Source organism: Leptopilina heterotoma, unplaced genomic scaffold, assembly GCF_015476425.1.
Source record: "Leptopilina heterotoma isolate Lh14 unplaced genomic scaffold, ASM1547642v1 Lhet_14, whole genome shotgun sequence".
In the NCBI taxonomy this organism is placed as follows: Eukaryota; Metazoa; Arthropoda; class Insecta; order Hymenoptera; family Figitidae; genus Leptopilina; species Leptopilina heterotoma.
Genome location: NW_025110859.1, coordinates 285,124 through 298,738, shown reverse-complemented (window position 1 = coordinate 298,738; position 13,615 = coordinate 285,124). Strand labels below are relative to the sequence as shown.

The 13,615-nt window shown below is 25.8% G+C and overlaps 1 protein-coding gene across 2 annotated transcripts in view; it reads right to left on the bottom strand.

The window, feature by feature from the left end:
• Window positions 1-130: 130 nt before the first annotated feature.
• LOC122497805 (dual specificity tyrosine-phosphorylation-regulated kinase 2-like) overlaps window positions 131-13,615 on the bottom strand; it is a 45,407-nt gene continuing 31,922 nt past the window's right edge. Inside the window, exons 2-3 of one of the 2 annotated variants that reach the window (XM_043605105.1) lie at window positions 10,340-11,208; window positions 131-3,635 (exon numbers count right to left, since the gene is read on the bottom strand). In XM_043605105.1, coding sequence (XP_043461040.1) covers window positions 3,632-3,635; window positions 10,340-11,208 — 873 coding nt within the window. In that variant the 3' untranslated portion in view covers window positions 131-3,631. The remainder of the gene's footprint in view (window positions 3,636-10,339; window positions 11,209-13,615) is intronic. The other variant, XM_043605106.1, reaches the window with a different exon arrangement.

The window sequence follows — 13,615 nt, the reverse complement described above, 5'->3', positions numbered from 1 at the left end:
ATTCATAATTTTAAATATTTAAAATATTAAATATTATTAATATCACACTAAAATTATAAATCCAAACAAAATAACAGCACAATATAATTATTATTTGTTTACTAAACTGAACAAAAAAAACAATAAGAAATCCTTTTTAACTGTCGTAAGCAGCGTTTATTCGTCACTTAATCAAGTCGGAGCATTTTCTTAAAAAATCAGATTCGCATTTTCGTTATTCGCAGCGAAAATGCATTATACAGAGAGAATATGCGCAATAATAATACTTGTAGCATAGTAATATCGTACATTCGCTTATGATTGGTTTTACATATTCTTTTTTTATTATTATTATTAAATTCGCTTTGCGCAACCTCATTTTTTTTAAAGAAAAAGAAAAATCGGGTAATCGATTCACCTTCTTTCTCGACTAATTCGAGAATAATCAGAAGAAGGGAGGTATAATGCGGTTGGACACAACGGACATGGCTTATTCATTTTCAATAATAATTAATTAATAATTATCATAATAATATTAATAATTATAATAAATGTGTATAATTAGAATAATTATCGTAATTAATGTAAATATCTCTACATTATGTTTATATACGATTAAGAGATCAAATTTGCAGAGTCGCTTAAACGAAATAATTATTTTGACATTAAATCTAAACTTATTTCAGTACAAATTATTACAATTAGTTCGTGGTTGCATGAAAATTCATGCAAATTGTGTCGCTTTGATGAGAAAAACAAAACTAATCTCAGACTGCAGAATAAAGCTTTTTTTTCTTTTTTATAATTTAAATATAATTTATATAAATATCACATTCAATTTTTCTTTCTCTAATAAACAATTACAAGCACAAAAAAATTAATGACAATTTGAAAATAATAAATATTTATATAATTGACTTGACAGATAAATTACCCTTACCCTCCCCCCCCCCAAAAAAGAGACGAATTAGACAAAAAGGGAATAAATATTATATCACTTCTGATTAAAATTTCATTAATTACTTGATTCTGCAGAATTTTTTCTCGAAGTAAATTATTGATGTACAACAATTAAATTTACAGTCTCTTTTTTTCTTTCCTGTTTCTTCAGACATAATCAAATCCATTGTGACCCAGTCTATTTTTCAAAAATCAGGAGAATATCATTTTTTCTCTTCGATATTTTTGTTCTATTCATTGGAAAATTAAATTCATTAATCAAAAAATGTTTTTTAAATTGGCAAATTAGTTAATTTTAAATTTACAAATTTGACAATATTTGTTCTTTCAATAAAAATAGAAAAAATTCCATATCACAGAAAGAATTTTTCATTTTATACTATTTACTAATAAAGAAAAAAAGTCAAATTATTTTGATAGTGGAATTTTAGTTAAGTTTTCGTTCAATCAGTTAAATTAGTTAAATGTCACAATTTAGAATTTATTCTTTGTGGAAAAATTCTTTTTTAGAATGGAAGATTCTTGTGTAGTAAAATTATTTTCTCTTTCGATGGAGATGAAAAAAATTGTAGTGAACTAATTTTCCAGTTCTCTAAGAAATTCGATATTAAGAAAAAAAATCATTTCCTCAGCGCTGATTATTACAGGGACAAAAATTTAAATCTAAACTTAAATTAACTCAATCGCCGAACATTTTTGACTTTTTTGTTTGAAATCCACACACGCACACAGACACACAGACAAAGAATATTATTTCAAATTTTACAATATTGCCTCAAAGAAAATAAGCCAATCCGCAATTTTTTCTTTTGATAGACATTACAATATCGATGCTACAATAAAAAAAAGGCAGTGAATAAAAAATTCGCAAATTTATAATTAGAAATTCAATGTACAATTGATTGATAATAATTAACACATAATGAATAGACGAAAAAAAATGTTCGGCAATCTTTTGTGAGATAAATGAGAGTACATATATATTTATATATAATAACAAATGGACTAAAAAAGAACGATAATGCGAAAATTATCGTAAATCACTGTATAACTATAGTATTTTTTTCTACTCACTTCTCTTAATTTCTTTTTTCTTTGTGAGTATTGTAAAATTAAAAAAAAGAGAAGTGACTGCATTTATTTTGTCTCAGCTCTCTACTTTAGTTTTAAAAGATGATGGATTTTGTTTCGTTTTCGTAGAGAGCGATTTTCAAGCGCATTATCATTATTATTATTATTATTATTATTATTATTATTATTATTATTATTATTATTATACACACATCATTTTGCGGACTTACTTCCCATACTGTGCATTTTATCGGACAGAGAAGGATCACTCGAATGGAAAGAGAAATAAAAAGAAAAAAAATACAAGAACAAGGAAAATTTGACCCAGAAAGCATTCATTTGTTTCTGCCCGGGTTAAAGAATATACAAAGCAACGACTTTAACCCTATAGTTCTCTTTTTTTAATCATTCGACAATCAGACCCACTTCAATTAAATGTTACATACTTTTATCAATCGCAGGAGTCTTGCCAACGTCAATAAATAATAATCATTGTTCTACATTTAAAATTTTCGTCGTTAATTTACGTTGCACAAAAAAATACCCTTTTTCAGAAGGAATACAGAGACAATTTTTTTTTTAGATATTTTTAATTTTTAAAGAGAATGTAAATTTACAAATGCAACTATTTTAACAATTCGTTTTTTCTACACATTTTTAGAAATTAAAATTTCATTCTTGTAAATTTTCACAAAACATGCAAATTTTATCTATTTTTTTTTAAATTTTCATTTAATAATTACTTATATTCGTGTATCGATCGACAATTTCTAGAATTTAGAATAATTGTTCCTTCATTAATTTCCTTGTTCTTTTTTTCTTTTTACTTTTCGATTTCCGCTTTTTTAAAAATCTAAATAACATTGACAATTATTTACAAATTGTTACTCATGTTCGCAGTAACATAAACGATACATTAAAGGTGTTTTTGTTTTCTTTTCTTTTTTCATCTATATAAATTACATTCTAGGTTGAACACTTTAATCGCTTCATCGCCACGATGAAAAAATTAAATACAAACTAAAAAAAGGTGATCAAAAAAAGAAGAAAACAGTTATGTCAAAAAAAAAAAAAAAAATTACAAAAGGAAAAATCTCGCATCCTATATATAAGATATACATATTTACCTATTTATTTTCTAATTTTCTTTTTTTCAAATTAACAATATGCAACATTTGAAAAAATGTTTTCAAAAAAAAATTCTATAAAAAAGAACAATAACAAAGAGAGGCTAAAAAATTAATTAAAAAAATGTATTCAAAAAGACTGTTTTCTCATTTTCAATTTAATGAATCACAAAAGAGGAACTTTAATAAATCAGAGGGGAAAAAATATTCAATGGAAATATTTTTTGTAGTAAAGACGTTGAATCCTTTCGGGACGGAGTGATTTTTTGTTTGTTTCGAAAAAATGTATTTTTTTGTCGAATGAAGATGAATCGCTGATAATGAAAACAGTCGTATTGTTTTTTTGTTTTCGTGGGTTATGGATTGAAAATCGATTTACTCTGAAGAACTAAAAGAGACTAAATCTTAAATCAGTTGGACGGTTCTGTGGTTTGCTTCCGCCGCACCGGTGCGGTGTTCGTCCCGAAAGGGTTGTTCCACTTTTGGAAACCTCTTTACCTAGAACAAATTCATAATATAAGAAATCATAATATAAAGAACAATAAAAGATTTATAATATAATAATAATTAGTTAGCAAAAATCCTTAATTCTATCTAAACTGTAAAGAAAAACTTGTCGCTTTCGTATTCAAAAAAAAGAAGAAAATTACAAGAATTACTATATAAATATTAGAAATTCATATTATTTTATTATTTTATTAATTCTTTATTAATTATTTTAATAAACTTTTTTAATTTATCAAAAAATGTGTTCAAAAATCATTTGGTTACAAATTCAGCATTACACTTGGAGGGAAATTAAAAATTTTACCAAATAAAGGAGAAATTATTATACAAAAGCGACTAGTTTTAAAAATAAAAAAAATTCCAAAGTATTTTTTTCATAAAATAAAAAAAATTGTAAAATTATTCCCAATAACATTAAAAATATTACGACCAGTCATTTTTTCAAATTTTCAGTTTTTTTTAAATTGCGAGAAAAAAATACAGTTCAATAGTAAATAATACCAAGAAAATGTAAATATTTCGTCGGTTTCTTTTTTTACATTTCTTTTCTTTTCTCTTATCTTTGTAAATTAACAAAAAAAAAAAGATAGATATATTTCCAATTTCTGAAACTTTGAAAAAATGAATGTTTCACAGTTTTGACAAAAATATATTCATGATAAAATACACAGTTGGATGAGATAAAAAGTGCGAGGGGGAGAAATTAATCGATATACGACCCCGCGAGCGAAAATAAATGTAATGAAACTTGTCAAGAATATCAAGACCAAATGATCTACGACTTAAAGAGCTTTTACAAGTTCATACAAGCTGAGTTTCAATTTTATTTTATGAATTTACTCGGATATAAAATTATAATAATTATATGTAGATATAAAACTTAATTAATTATATTAGATTAAATTATATTTTCCAATTTTATATTCAGCTCGCTGAGGATATCTACTAATTATAGTGAAAATAAAAAATGATAAATAATAATAATAAACTTAAAGCTAAGTATCATTGATGCGCATAGCTTTTTTTTGTCTTAATTTACGTTTCAAAAAACGTTAAACACAATTTTTTCCTCGCATTATAGTCTTGAAAAATTCCAACGAGTTTTAATTTTAACTTTACAATAAATGGTATATTTTTCTCTGGTTCATTAAAATTAAATGTAGGTCTATAGTTACTCTCTGATTCAATCAATATTTTGTCAATTTAATTTAACAAATAATTCTTCTAATCCTTCATTCAGCAATTTTTTTAACTCATAACAATTATTGTTAAACTAAATTTGAAATTACATTAAAAAAAAATTTCGTGTGTGTAAAAAGTAAAAATATCACAAAGTGTTTCTTTAAATATAAAAAAACTTACAATTTTCAAGAATTTAAAAAAGAAAATTAAAAACTACAAAAGCTGAAAATTTTTACAGTTTGACTTTTTTACCGATTTGATATGTAAATTATAATTAAGTAATTAATTAATTAGTTTATTAATTATAAAATGAATATAATAATATTCATATATAATATTTTTATTATTCCTAATAATTTCCATTCAATAACATTTTTATTATTAAAAATATCTAATAATAAAAAAGAATATGAATAAAAAAATGAGTAAAATAAAAATATGAAAAGTAAAAAGTAGTTTTATGAAAAACTTAATTAAAACTCGTTAAAATTTTGATTTTCGGCACGAGGATATTTTTCTCATTGTCTATGACAATGTGTACGACACAAGAATATTTAAAAGCGTTTTTAAAAAGAAAGATCACATTCTCTACAAGCGAATTTGAATTTAAATTTTCCCGAGTGAAATAAAGAAAAAAAAAGGCCTGTACAAAAAGTTTTGTATGCCAGCGATTTATGTAATTCTACTCATTACAAATGAGTATATAAAGAATGATCGATGAATGATTATTATACAAATATTGCAGATAAAAAATTATCACTAAAAATAGTAGTAGATAAAAACTCGATTATTTAGAAACATAATAGTACATTGTGTAACATCTATGTATCAAAAAAAACACCATTTGAAACAGTTATAGTATAGTATACTATGCTTTGCAGAAAAGTGTGCGGGAAAGTATACTATCCTGCACACTTTTTAAAGTACAAAAATCAACAACTATCTGCTACATTTACATTAAAGTAAAGTAGCACTTTTCTTGCAGGTGTTACGCAAAAATTCTTTTTCTTTAATTTTCACTCGTATAATTGAACAATCAAACGCAGATCTCTTTTTTTGGATTTAATTTCTTTTTAACTAGATATAATAATTTTTTTCGCTATTTCGCTTCTAGTCATGATTACAATTTATCTCTTAAGGTATTTATTTATATTTTTTTGCTAGTTAATTTGTATTGCTTTTTTCTCGTGATCTCACTTAGAAAAAAAATTATTTCTTTTACTTAACGACGGTAGAAATTCGTATAAAAATTTCCGCGATTCTCGCGAATAATACAATACACGTGGATCTAATTTCTTATTACAGATTATTTAATTCGAAAACAAAGAGTGAGAGATGAGTTGATAAAATTTTCACAATATCTCACTCGAATAGCAATATATTTATTGATCTCGCTGAACACAAGAGAAAAAACGAGAAGTTTAAAAATTATATTTACTTTTCTTTCGCTAAATTTTCAGGAAATGATAAATTGACTAATTAAGTTATTTAATTAAATTAAATTACATTTTCATAAAAATGATAATTGTCTCAATTTTCTAAAAAGAGAATTAATTTTTTACTTGATTTTAATTTTAAAATAATATGAAATTAGTGAGACTCAGCAATTTTGAAAATATTGTGATTATAATTTAGAGAAATTACTCCTGAAATGTATATAATTTATAAAAACTCGTTTTTCTTTGAAGAGGAAAAGAAAAAAAGCGAGATATTCAAGCGAATGACATTGCTATTATTAACGCTAAGTATTATTTGTACGTCTCGGGTAAAAATCATTGTGAACCAGAATATTGAAAATTATTCCTTTCCATTGAGTTCAATCGAAAAAAATCGATTACGTTTTTTATAAACGTAGTCGAAAAAAAATTCTATTTTAAAAAATTATGAGAAAAAACAATTTTCTTTCCTTACAACTTTTAAAATCTATTCAAACTCAGAAAATAAAATTCAAAGTTTAAAAAATATTGACAGAGAATGGAAACTGAGAAACCCAACACCGAGTTCTTAATACAATAATCAGCGAATTTTATCTTCAGTTTTCTGGTTACATATGGTAATAATTCTAAAAAATGTCTCTTACTCAAATTTCTTTAGTATCAGGATGCGTTGTACGAGCACAAAATTATTCGAAACACTAAAAATTATTTTAGTCTCAAAATTACAAAAAGACTAAAATGACTAATGAAAAAAATTATAAAAAGACTAAAAATTATATATATTTGAAATAAAACTTTCTTCACACGAAAGCAAAATTATTAAAAATCATTATTAGGAACTAAAAATTATTTAAAACAAAAAGAATAAAAATTAGGTATCACGTGAGAGTTAAAAATTATCGAGATAATGTTTCAATCACAATAGAAATTAAAAATTACAATAATTAATAAACTAATAATAATTTAAGTCTCCAACTTACATAAAAATAAAAATTCTCCTACTGGCAGTTTTTCTCTGGTTGACAAAATGCGTAAATATTAAAAATAAAAAAATCTCGTACAACGATTCCGGAGACCACAGACTTAATCCTCTGTTTCGACAATTTATAATTATTTGACGACACGTCTAAGTTCTATTTTCATTCCTATAGGTAATTATACAATATCAGATGAAATAGTTCCTAAACACTAGCTTTTAATAATGATAGTGTTATTATATAATATACATATATTTATAATTAATTCTTTTTTCTTAAAAACCACGATACGCCTAATGCTCCATATCACAAGACATGCCTTTTCATATCACGACTTAGTTTAATGTACACTTGATTGTGTATTATATTGTTTCTGATTTCGCTGCCGTTGTCAAAAATTTATTTCCTTTCCTTTTCTTTCTTTAAGTTAATTATCTTATTTAGCTACAATTTTCTAATATAATTTTCCACTGGGCTTTATGTTTCGTATATTATTAAATTAATATTTCTAAACGTTTTATTTTTTATATTTTTTAACGTTTTGTTTTTCATATTTTTAAACGTTTTATTTTCAATATTTCTGTAAAAAGCGGTGACAACGTTTCGAACTAATTTCAAGTTAATTTTGTATAAATTCTCTAATTATTCTTTAAGAATTTCATTTTATAAATTTAGTTATTCAATTATATAGATAATTATTACTCCTCCATTGAATTGCATTTTTTCTGTTAATTATTATTATTATTTATAATTTTTGTTTTCAATACAAATGGGACATGCCCTTTCGTAATAATTAAATAAAATAAAAAGTAAGTATATTTGATAAATAATAAAATAGTAAATTTAAGACTTTAAATGTTTTTTAGAATTGAGAATTAGTTTCAAAAAGAAAATAATCATAATTTTCAACTTTCTTTGCGTGCTGCTCTTAAACTTGTAATTATTCAGGTGAATAATTTTTTTTCTTTTTTTTGAGAAAATTGTACATCAAAATTACTGTCATTGTTCTGATTAAAAAATTTTAAAAAAGAATTTTAATTTTAATTAATTATTTTAATTTTTAAAAAAGAATTGCCCTGTATTTTTATTACAAATCCAAGAAATATTATTTTTCCTTAAAAAAAGAAAACGTAGATTTATTTTAAAAATAAAATTTTCATATCTTGTAATAATTATCTTTCTAAAGTTTAGAACGTATCAAAACAATTCACATGTTTTGAAGGATCAGGGTTGCCACAAAAAATTAATTTTGTTTTTCCTGACTTTTACAATTTATAGACAAAATTTTGACTTTTCCCTGACTCTTTTAAAGAATTATATTCTGATTCACTCTAAAAATGATAAGATACTCAAAAAAACATTCTATTACATTTATTTACGAATTTCTTTAATTGTAAAATTATTCAAGAACATCAATAAATTCTTTTTTTAATAAATATTTAATCATTATTATTATTCCATAGGAATTAGGAATTTCAAAAAATTTCAAATTCAAACATTTATGAAATTCAACAACTTATAATAATTTAAATTTCTATAAAATTTTTCATAGGATTTCAATTATTTTTAATTTTTAATTTTTAATTTTACAATTTTAAATAAATTGCTCGAAAAATGTAATTATTTTCAAAAATTTTTTGCAAGAATTCAATTATATTTCACAAATAATGAAATTCTTCGCTGTAATTTAAATATTTTCAAAATCTACTATTTTATTAAAAGTTCTCAAAAGAATTCAATTATTTAAAAAAATGTACCTATCAAAATTCGTTGCAGGAATTCAATTATTTTCATAAAAAATAATAACATTTTTTACAGGATTTCAATTATTTAAAAAACATTTAATAAAATGACACACAGACATTCAATTATTCTCAAAAATTTTAATAGAATTCTTTATAAAATTTAATTATTTTTAAAAACTTTTCGCAATTCAATGATTTTTCAATATAGTATTATTTTAATAAAATTTCCAAACAGAATTCAATTATTTAAAAAAATTTTTGTAAAAAACTCAAAAATTGAATTCTTATAAAGAATGTTCTCAACATAATTGAATTTTTTCGACGAATTTTAATAAAATTGTCAAGACTAATTACATTTGTCGAGGAATTCGATTAAAATTATATTAAAACTAATTGAAATTCTAGGATGAAGTTTATTATTCATGAAAATAATTGAAATTCTGCGATGAGTTTTATTATTTATGAAAATAATTGAATTATTGTGAAGAAATTTATAAACAATTTGTAAACAGTTGAATTTCTGTGAAGAATTTTAATATTTTTGAAAATAAATTGAATTTCTGCAATAATTTGTGACTTCTCCAAAATTCAATTTTTTCCAATACTTTAATAAAAATCCCTGACTTGTGGCAACCCTGAGGTCAGGAATTTTGTTAATTATTTTTTATAATAAAAATTAAAGATTGAAATTTAATATTTAGAAACTTTATAGGTAATTAAAAACGATTTTTGTAAATAAATAAGTTTTAAATAATTTAAAATAAATTTTTCCAATAAGAGTTAAAATCTTAAATTTTACATTTATAGAAACTTTATAATTAATTTTTTTTTACAGTGATGCAAAATTGTTTTCTGAGGAAGAAATAAATAAATTTAATTCATTTGAACGTTCAGAGAATAAAAAGCGAGAACAAAAATCGTTCGTGTGAAAATTTAAAAGTTTGAGGAGCATCAAAACGCAGAGAGAAAGAGAGTTGGTGTAATTTTCGAAACACGCCCAGTGCCTTGCGATTTTTCTCAGCACCCAACAATTTGATCATAAAACCTCGAAGTTGACGAGGCCACCCTCTCTCTCTCTCTCTCTCTCTCTCTCTCTCTCTCTCTCTTTCGAATATACGACGAGACCTTGTCTTCTTTGACGAGCAGGGCGTCACTTGGCTTGGCCTTTCAACTCTCGGCAACCGCGCACGACACAAAAAGAGTCGTCGACGAGAATCTGGCTCAACTACAACGTGAATCAGCATTCCGGAGGTTTCAGCACGAGATACAGTATATCGTGTCAGCGAGAGAGAGGATAACCTCAGATATCAGCGTAGCGGAGGACTTGATCTAAAATATCTTTATCCATGACAAACCTGCTGGAACTATGACCATCGTGGTTGGTTCCGTTGGTGGTTGTCGTCGTCGTCGTCGTCGTCGTCGCCGTCGACGAGGTATTACTAGCCTGTGAGGTTTGATTCGCCGAATTGTCGCGATCGGCAGGCGTGGGCCTCGAGCGAATTCGAGCCTCGACGGCGCGATGCCGAGCGACTAGTTGTCTCACCTTGTCAGAGATGACAGCAGAGCCGAGACTGTTGTTGGTGTTGGTCTTGCCGGAGCATTTGCTGCCCGACGAGGCGGGCGTTCGATGCCCTGGCGCTGGAACCGGAGCGATCGGCGTTGCTGCTGGTGCCTCGTCGACCTTCTCGCCCGGCGGACGTGGAAGTCGTCTGCGTAGCCAATTGTGCCTCAGCGCTTTGCTTGGTGTGAGACGTAACTCTGGGTCCCACTCGAGGCAGCGACTTATGAAATCGATAAACGATGAGTCGTTACAACCGCGTAGAGCACGTTTCAGTTCCTTGGAGCCCGGGGGTCCTCGTCTCTTGCCACGTCGCGACAAACCACCGCAGAGGACGGTCGAGCCATCGGGGAACGTGGACGCTGTGCAATACCTCGGGTAACCTTTCGAGCTGATGAATTGTCGTGTTCTCTTTGCATTCTCAAGAACACGGGGCGGTGGCATTCCCAAAAGTTCAATTATACACGCCAATTGATCGGCCTCGTCTTCGCCGGGCAACAGCGGATAGCCAGTGAGGAGCTCTGCCAAAATGCAACCCAAACTCCACATGTCAATTGGCATTCCATATTTCGCTCCCAGTATCACTTCCGGAGCGCGGTAAAATCGACTCTGGATGTACGTGTAGATTCTCTCGTTCTCGTAGCAACTGGAGCCGAAGTCTATCACCTGAAACAAGAAAGGACCAATTTTACCAATTTTACCATTTTTATCAAACAAAATTCCATGTAAATGATTACACGGAAAAAATTAGTCGCGGAAATTTTCCTCGACTTTGTTGAAGACTCTTGGATTTAGTGGAAAGTGTTTTAAAAATCATATTCACAGTTTTTGAAGAAATAGACTACAGTTGAAGAAACTTTCCGCGACTGTCGAGGAAAATGAAGACTCCACGTGCATGTAACCGATTCCGCCACAGTCGCGGAAATTACTTAAAATAATCTTGTCAATCAATTGTAATAAATTGTTAAAAAAACTGTTAAAAAAAACAGTGTTTATTGGTTTTAACGCGAGCACCTTTTGTGCGCACCATTTTCCGCGACTCGTCGACGAAACCTTCTATGAAATGTTAGAATAATTCCGAGACTGTTTTCCGCTACTAGGTTTTAGAAAGTCCTCGACTTTTTTTGGAGAATTTCTGCTAAAATCGTAGAACATTTCTAAAAGTCCATGAAAGATTCTTTCATATCCGAGAGTCTTCGATTAGTCGCTGAAAATTTCTGCGACTATTTTTTTCCGTGTAACCTCGGATCGACTTTAAGAGGATATCACATTTTTCTATCTAAATTCAAGATTTTATATTTCAAAAATAAGAGAACACGACAAAAAATAAATTAATTAATTGATTAATTCAAAAATTTCTTTTTTTAATAGTCGAAAAAAAGTCGAAAATGTTATTACTTTTTATCGAGATCTGCGTTAATAACTATAATTAAAAATCGAAAAAATTAATCACTTTTTTCAAATGTATAGTACTTGTAACTTAAAAATAGAAAAATTTGTGAAATAATCAAATTTTCCCTAATTTCAAAAATTAAATCAGTAATTAGTTTCACTCACACCATTTAACGGATAATTTATAGAAGAGGCAGAGATAAATCAACTATCGATTTAGTGAAAATCAGGAAGCTAACCAAGAGACCTACTTTAAAATAATTAAATTGAAATGAAAATCAACTTTTTCATATTTTCGATGCAGTTACATTTTTTTCTATTTTTTTTTTTTTTGTATAAAAGGATAATTTGAAATCACTTTTTCATTTTTATAGTCAAGAATCCGAGGAGATTCAAAAAAGAAAACTACTCCACAACAATTAAAAGCTAAATTTCAATAAAAATGACAATTAATTAAATATTTTAATAAAATAAATTTTAAACAATTAAAGGCTAAATTTCAATAAAAACGACAATGAAATATTTTAATAAAATAAATTAAAATAAAATATACTCATTATTTTAAATACTATTAATATAAATCCAAATCTGGATAATTTCTTATTACAGTAAAGAATTTTTTTTCTAAGTTTTTATTAGCCAAAAATTTTGAAAGTTCAAAAGAACAAAATATTAAAAAAAAAACATTTTTGAAAATTAGAGAATACAATATTAGAAGAATAAAAATAAATTAAATAATTAAAAACTTTACATATTTTTTTTAATGCAATTCAATATTTTAGGACAAAATTTATTCGTATTGAAATATTTTAGTTTTTTTTTATTTATTTATTTAATGCGGTATTTCAATTCCTTTTACTTTGCAAATTAAAAAAATTTAATTTTAAATGTTAATTTTAATTTTGGAATAATTTCTGATTCAAAATTTAAAAAAATGCAAATATTAACTAATTTACCAATTAATTATAACTATAAACAATAAATGAATTTATTAATTTCAAAAACTTTAATAAAATTTGTCGCAGGAGTTCAATTATTTCCAATACAATTTCAACAAAATTTCTCAAAAGAATTCAATTATTTATAAAAATTAAAAAACATTCTTCACAGATATTCAATTATTTTGAAAATTTTTTATGAAACTCTTTATACAAGAATATTTAAATATTTTTAATATTATTTTAATTAAATTTTTCATAAGAATCAACAGATTTTTAAAGATTTTAATTAAATTTTTCGCCAAAAAATTAATTATTTTGAATAATTTAGATAAATTTCTTTATAAGAATTCAATCATTTCAGATTGAAAATTATAAAAGAAGTAAATAAGAAACAATATACCTAGTCCCGTTTACTACTTAAATAAATAAATATAAAAGAAATATTTTTAATTGAAAACAATTTGGTTTAATTAATTTTTGCTATTTTTTAATCTTCAAAGTATTAAATTAGAATTTCATTATTTTTAAAATGCGAAACATTAAATTATAGAAAAATTATATATCAAAAACATTAAGAAAATAGATTACTGGGATACAACGATTATTAATATACATATTATTTTTATTTTATGCAAAAAAAAAATCTTCGAGGTTGAAGATTTTCAGTAGGAAAGAAAAGCTTTAAAATAAATTTCTCAAGATAGGTACGCATTTTTTTCTGTTCTTTTAATTTTTTGCCT